This window comes from Saccopteryx leptura, chromosome 2 (genome assembly GCF_036850995.1).
Source record: "Saccopteryx leptura isolate mSacLep1 chromosome 2, mSacLep1_pri_phased_curated, whole genome shotgun sequence".
Lineage (NCBI taxonomy): Eukaryota > Metazoa > Chordata > Mammalia > Chiroptera > Emballonuridae > Saccopteryx > Saccopteryx leptura.
In genome coordinates this window covers 138,236,405-138,244,234 of record NC_089504.1, presented here as the reverse complement: position 1 = coordinate 138,244,234, position 7,830 = coordinate 138,236,405, and the positions used below count along the sequence as shown (strand labels likewise).

At 36.7% G+C, this 7,830-nt stretch overlaps 1 protein-coding gene across 1 annotated transcript in view; it reads right to left on the bottom strand.

The window, feature by feature from the left end:
* Nucleotides 1–4,038: 4,038 nt before the first annotated feature.
* BICD1 (BICD cargo adaptor 1) overlaps nt 4,039–7,830 on the bottom strand; it is a 233,090-nt gene continuing 229,298 nt past the window's right edge. The window contains exon 8 of the mRNA XM_066368923.1: nt 4,039–4,214. Coding sequence (XP_066225020.1) covers nt 4,158–4,214 — 57 coding nt within the window. The 3' untranslated portion in view covers nt 4,039–4,157. The remainder of the gene's footprint in view (nt 4,215–7,830) is intronic.

The window sequence follows — 7,830 nt, the reverse complement described above, 5'->3', positions numbered from 1 at the left end:
AATTATATCAATAAATTAATCAATTATATATTCGCCGTTGCTGTTTACAACCTCTTCCCACCTCTCGACCAATCTGTTGATGCCGTTCTGCCAAAAATCGCCTGGTCTGGTGTCAAAAAAGTTGTTGAGCCAGTTTTTAAGGAACTCTTTTTTATCGAAGGTAATGCCCTTCATATGGTTTGACAGGGAGCGGAAAAGATGGTAATCGGTCGGTGCAAGGTCCGGAGAATACGGCGGATGCTGAAGGACCTCCCATTCGAGCTCTTGGAGTGCGGCTTTGACGACTTGTGCAACATGGGGCCTGGCGTTGTCGTGAAGGAGTATGGTTTGACCATGTCGATCAGGTCTTTTCAGTCGAATAGCCTCATTCACGCGGTGTAGCTGGGCAATGTAGAGCTCCTTGTTGACTGTGGCATTCTTTTCGAGCATTTCCCAGTTCTTCATCGAATTCAGAAGGCCTTCCGCTGCAGCACGTGTCATCGATGTCAAAGTCGCCATTTTTGAACTTTGCAAACCATTTCCGTGCTGTAGACTCGCCTATGACACCTTCTCCATACACGTCGCAAATGTCCCGGGCTGCTTCGGCAGCTTTTTGACCTCGATGAAAAGCAAAGAAGAGCAGGTGTCGAGAATGTTGATTTTTGCCTCCTGGGTATTCCATTTCTAAGCCTCAAAACTAATAAAAAATTAAATAACTCAAAAATACAATTAACATAGTTTTGTAGAGCAGAAAGAGTTTTATCGAATGAATACTTACCCTTTGCCAAACAGCAAATAAATCGTTATAAAATAAAAGAAAATATTAAAATGCTACGAACTTATTCCCCAACCCAATATAAAAAGATAGCTACTGAAGAGTATGACTCCCCCCCTGCACACCCAGTTTTCCCATCAACTCTTTGCTCTTCTACTGATAACTATTTCTATAGTTTTCCAGTCACTTTATTGAAAACAAAATACATATGAAATTTTCTTCCTTTCTTACATATTGGGTAGCTTACTGTAACATGAGAGCTGATATTTTGTGTCAATGGATTTCAATGTAGTGAATAATCTCTTCTTCCTTTGATTTGAAAAAAAATTTGATATGAATCACTTATTAATCTTGGGCTAATAGCCCAAGGTAAATTGTCCTGTGACATTTGACTGACATTAATAATTTAAAATGTCAAAAATGTCAAAGGAAGTTATAAAGGTATCAGTAGGGTTCTTACACCCTTTGCTTTACTTTAATATACACTAATCAAAGTGCTTACTGCTCCTGGGGGAGCTCAGAAAATGTGGAGAGTAAGGGAGGCTGGTGCCCGAGTGGGGCTATGACAGGCCAGCCTGACGTGACATCTGACACAGTGAGAACCACGTGCAGAAATGCCGTGCGCCTGGCATGGCTGACCCTTCCATCACCTTCCTCCTTGGCTTGTGGGGAGGTGGGTGAGCCTCTGATTTTACAGGGTCCCAATTAAATTCCTGAGATCCCTCAAAAAAAAGTTCATGACTGATATTTTGAAGATTTCTTTTAATGATTTTTATAATCTCTCAACAACTTGGTACATGAGAGTTTAGATATTTTTGCTTGAAATGTATTGGAATATTGGAGCAAGATTCAACTTTATTAACTTTTTGAACTAATAGCATTAAATTTTTTCCAGAACATAAACACATAATTTCCCCGCCCCTAAGCACAGGAACTGGGAAATCCATTCTGTTAAAAATAAGGACCAGATTCTGGATAGCTACGTTTAGTGTTGAGGTCTGATCACTTCAGCATCATCTGGAGCAAGGCTGGCTTCACAGGCAAGTGGACCTTTATGTCATAAAGGGCTTGTACTTAGGACTCTGCTTACTTTATTATTTACTTATTTACTTTTCTTAAGTGAGAAGCTGGGAGGCAGAGGGACAGACTCCTACACGCATTCCAACCGGGAGCCACCCGGCAAGCCCTGCTATGGGGCGATCTCTGCCCATCTGGAGCCATTGCTCTGTTGATCAGCAACCAAACCATTCCAGTGCCTGAAGCGAGGCCATGGAGCCATCCTCAGCACCCAAGGCCAACTTGTTCCAATGGAGCTTTGGCTGTTGGAGGAGAAGAGAAAGAGAGAAGGAAGAGAGGGAGGGGTGGAGAAGCAGATGGTCACTTCTTCTGTGTACCTTGACTAGGGATTGAACCCAGGACATCCTCAAGTCAGGATAAAGCTCTACCGCTGGGCCAATCATCCAGGACCCTCTCTTCTTAGTTTAATGCTCTACTGCTGCAGTCTTGAAATTCTTAATAATTTTTAAACAAAGAGATTCACATTTTCATTTTCATTGGGTCTCACAAATAATGTAGACAGTTGCAACATTTTTTCACTATTTAACAGGATGCCGCTAGAGTTATGATTTATTTATCTTTGCATTGCTTTCTACATTTAAATTATATTGTAAATCGTGTTTACTTTTGACACTGGCACTATTTCTGCCAGTGAGATTTCTCTACCTTGACAGTTACATTGTAGAAAAATGGTTCTGTGTTTCTTCTCAAAGTATATATTTTAGTCACAGTTGATTCATAAAATGTTTAAGAAGGCACTCTGTCAGATGATTGTATTGTACATATTAAGGCTCTTAAACACAATGTTAGAGATCTAGTTTTTAGACTGCCAAGAGAGAATGATAGAAATAAGCATTCACTTTATTTAAAGGCCATTTCCTACCCTGGCCAGATAGTGCAGTTGGTTGGAACGTTGTCCTGCTATGCAAAGTTTGTAAGTTCAGTCCCCACTCAGACAATGTGCAGAAACAGGTCAGTGGTTCTCTCTTTCTCTCTGAAAAATAATTTTTAAAAAGGACTATTTCCCCCATTAGTTAGTATTTAGTGCCTACTGATATTATTATAGCTGACATTAGGTTCTTTAAAGTCAGTTCCAGATGTGGTATAAGAAAATTAGATGGCAAGGCTTATTGAGTTCCTACAATGTGCTAATCAATTTGTGTGCAACACAAAGTAAGGGAAAAGCCCTGCCACAAGTTCACATCAATTCTGGCCCTTTCTTACCCCTGTGGCACTGCAGACACCCACCATGTTGTCCTCACACCAATACAGTGCTACCCAAGTCCCCTGCAAAATGTAGGGATGAGAAATCTTCTTGACAGTCCTAGAAGCCTATCTAGTTGTTTTAGATTTTGAATGTAACAAACTGCCAGCTTTATTGCATAAAAGAAATCCAAGGATCAGAGAGACTTATAGATTCAACCTCACCCCCCCCCCCCAAAAAAAAACAACCCAGTATCTTTCAGAAGAGGAAAATGAGAGATTTTTAGGAAAGCTTATGCTATTATTCCCAGTGTGTTTATACAACAGGCCAGCAGGCAGCTCTAGCTGGGATTGATGCAGTGCCCTTGGTGGAGTATAATAAAGATTGTATTAGAGGTTTCAACTATTAGAACCTCACAGAAGTCCAATTCTGCCCGGTTCTCCAATCCTCTGTCTCCCCTTCCTCCAAAAAATCAAGTCAAAGCAGATGACCCGGAAATCATCTGATTTGCTATGACACATATTTGAAGGAGCGAGTAAATTAACCTCAAAGTTTTTGGACTCTGCAATTCCTTCATAAAAGAACAAAGAATTGTCCCTCCAAATAACACATACAAACTTCATTCTTCTTTCATTAAAATCATGTTTCTTTCATTAAAATGTTTCCCTTTTTAGAACAGGTATTTCTTTCATGCTGGTACATTCTTAACCTAATACACCTAAGTGTAGCCTCCTGCCAAAATAACCTTTCAGAGAAGACGACAAGGAGATGACAGAGGGAGAAGGCGGGCAAGGGGGTTTACATTCCCCAGGAAGGAATGCGTAGGAATCAAAGCAAAGCATTCAGTTTTTAGTTCAAATAAGGGCTCAACTTGAATAAATGTATCAATCATGTAGAAATTCATAAATGCTTCTCTTTTGTCTAAGTACAAACGAAAGTGATATACAGAAAAAAATGCTCTAACTAATAAAAAGGTAGCATAGATGAAATGAACAAAAGATAACCAGTTTATTTACTGGGAAGAGTTACGCATTACACTATATTTAGTTGGTAACATAAACCAAGATATAAGAATTAATATATCGGCTTCAGGTATTTTCTTAGCACTGGAGTATCTTCCCAACCATCGAGTGCACGATCAGATTACACAAACGCCGGCACGCACACAGACTCTCCCAGGAGGCATTCACTTTGGATTGTCTAAGATTAAAAGAATGGAAAAGAACAAACAATAACAGATTCGTAATTTTTTGAATTTAAAACAAATGCATATGTCTTTGAGATAAAATGTCCTTTGAAATTTGGATTTTTAAAAATAATTAGCACAAGAGTTTCTTAGGTCAGTGTCTTAGTCACATTTTCATATGTTATCAATATGTGGAATGCTTCACATCATTCAACCCCAAAAGGCATAATAACAATTGCAATTAAAGATGGAAATAGCAGAATAATTAATTACATACAACACTAATCACACAGTGTACATACAAGTCGGGGTTGACCACACATTACACAAATGTACATACTGGAAAGAAATACAAGACCAGGATCATGTATGGTTCATCATATATGCGTAATCACACAAATAAAAACACTGAGTAGATTACAAGAACATCATAAAAGATTTTCAAAGAATTGTTTACTTGACTCTAACAAGTCATCAAGTTTAAAAATTTTGTGGCAATAATGTGAATATCATTCTCTTCCTCTAACTTCTGGTGCATAATCATACTATGAACCCAAACAACAAAATGACTCCCTCTGTATCTCCATTATCATCGAATAATGATTTGTCAACAAAATGATGACATTGCTCTTTATAGTTCCCTGATATTCATTTTAAAAAAGACTTTAAAAAAGAAAAATGGTCACACTAAAATGCACCAGATTTTCTTTTCAGTGTTTTCATTAGAGAACCACAATGATCAGAGAATAATTCTGAAAGAAAAAAAAGTTAAAAATGTACTCTCAAACAATGTTATACAGCAATTAAATTCCAATCACAGAAATAATCTGGCCCAGCAGTTTACCTAGCCTTCCGTTTAAACAGGACAAATTTTAAATAACTCCAGAGGAAAGGGATAAAAATATCCTGAGGACTAGAGCCATGCGTTTCAATATGGAAAGATCAGATATAGGCAACAATCTCCCTATATTCCTAATGGAGAAATCACAAGAAATAAGACTTCTATAGTGTTCATATTATGAATATGGGAAAGCTTACATGATGCAAAATATCTCATGCAAACATTTTACACGGCATACTTGTATGCACTCACACCCTTACACTAAAGGCAGTTAATTGCTGCTGTTCTTCATAAGTAGATTATTTCTGGAAACCCCTTGATTCAGGAACATATCTTAATACAAAATACCTTTTTCAGTTATACTTTGGGTAGAAATAATGGAAGAGGTGTTCAGCCGTTAAATAATAGAATTAGGCTGCAAATAAAATACATCAGGGACAACGGCAGTTTACTTGGCATTAAAAAAAAAGATTGATTTAATTACAGACACAACTCATTGTGAGGCATTCTCATAGATATTGGAAAAGGTCACTCGGGAGCTAGATTGGTCTTCTGTGACCATAGAAATTGATTTGAAGGTAAAAATAATGTCAATATTAGCAACTGATCATTCTACTTATCACAACTCAAGACTATTTTGGAGAATTATGTTCCTCGTACTTGGAAACATATACTTGTAAATTTTACAATCTTAAATATCAGGACTATTTTAGAATCATTCTGACTTATAAACAAAAAGTTGTAGGGCCATTTTTAAAATTATGAACTTTATCTTAAGAGTTCCCTTTGAACCTAAGTCCTACTTTGTATCTACAATATCAGTGCATTTGTGGCATCCTTGGGTTGAACCAGCCCAGCCACTTCCCAGAAATCCATCGGTTCCCCTGATGTGTCTGAGGCAGATTATGTCTTTTGACTGATGGAATATAGCAATTGTACATTAAACTTGCCATTCTTATCCCAGTAGTAAATATATTTCATTTCTTGTCATATTTTGTAATTACCACTTGAGAACTGTAGAGGATTTTATTTGATACAATCAGGAAAAGTTTGCATTTTATGGTTTATTTGACCAACATTTCACGCTTGTTTGAAGCAGAGGTACATGAATATTTCCCAAAGCATGGAAAAAGTAAATATTGTAGACTGATGATTTTTTAAGATAAAGTTTGAGAGGCTTTACCTCTTAAGGGATTGCAAACCATTTATTTTCAAAGTATTCCTAAGGACTTCTTTTTCCCAGACTCTGACAAGTGAGGCTTTTTATAGTAAAATTACCACATTCTGGTCAACTTTAAAGATATGAACTATAGCTGCAAAGAAAAATACAAACAATCCTGTTTTATTTTTTACCAAACATTTTGGAAAAGTTCAGATTGCTATTCTACTTGCAATAAATAAAAATAATTTAATACTAACCAGAATAATTCACTTTAAAATCTAAAATAAAAGGATCATAGGATTGTGAAAATTTAGAATTATAATATATTATCATAAGGTATCTTGCCACTTAATCCTTACTGGACATCCGATGTGTAATTTTTTTAAAAGTTCTTATAATTATCACTTTTAATTATCAATTTCCCATTGTTAAGGATCTCTATCCTAGAGTTAATATAAATCCTTCACACTGAAAACTTTTTCTTATTCTAGATTCTTGAAAACGATATCTACAGCTGGTATCTAACACTGGTTAAATTTTCCTGAAGATCAATAGTGTACCTCTTCTTTCACCTAAAGTATAATCTTTCTGAATAGGTCTTTTCTTCATTACTTAACTTTGACTTCTCAGAGTTATCCAAATTGCTCTTACTGAAACAGAACTGGAAGCAAGGGGTTCTGATGAATCTAGAGTTGACTGGAGAGATTAACCTGGGGGTCCTGTATGCCCAATGCACTCAGGCTGAAGACAACCCATTGCTCCTTTTTACCTTTTAACTCAGAAAAATCCTCAGTAGAAAAGCATTTCTGCATACTGTCCTTTCCAGTATGGTAATTGTGCTTACTTTTTAAAAATTACCTGGTTAATCTGCTAACCATGCTTGCTGGTTACCTTTCATCCTTGCCCGCCGTGTTGGCAATAATTAGCCAGTATCCTTTGTATTTCTGTAGTCTTTTTTTCACCCCACAACTCTCTTCAACTGGTCTTACTCAGGTTTGTTCTTTTTGATTTTCACTAGTTCTTCAATTTTTCAATTTCCTTTTGAATCCTGATATTCTTTATAAGGACTGACTTTTATCAGTACTACACATATTTATTCACTTGAAATGCCTATAAGTAAATGTAGATAAGGCTCAGTTTAAACTATGCTAAATGATGCCACAGTGTAAATACACAGGAATCTAACTGCTTAGGGACTATTACTTAATTTTGTGCTGAAAATGAGAAATTTTACTTCTGAGTTTCTATACCTTCCTGGCAAAGGTTCGCTAAAATGAGTATTTTTATAGAATTGATATTTCAAAACAAATTTTTTATAGAATTGATATTTCAAAACAATATTTCCCTCTCTGTTGCTATAAAGGAACTGAGATAAAATTAGTATACAGTAGATTTGATAAACTTTAGGTTGGAGTACCTGTGTTGTCTGTGACCTGACCTTTCACTGGGGCACACAGAGTGAAGGAGCAAAAATATAATACTGCATTGCTGGCAGGATGACTCCTCTCTAACTATATAGAAATAGTACTTACTGCTGAATTCCCAGAACTGCCAACAAAACTGACGAGGCAATATAGAAAGATGTTCTGAGGTACCACTTTTTTGTGTGTGTGACAGAGACAGAGAG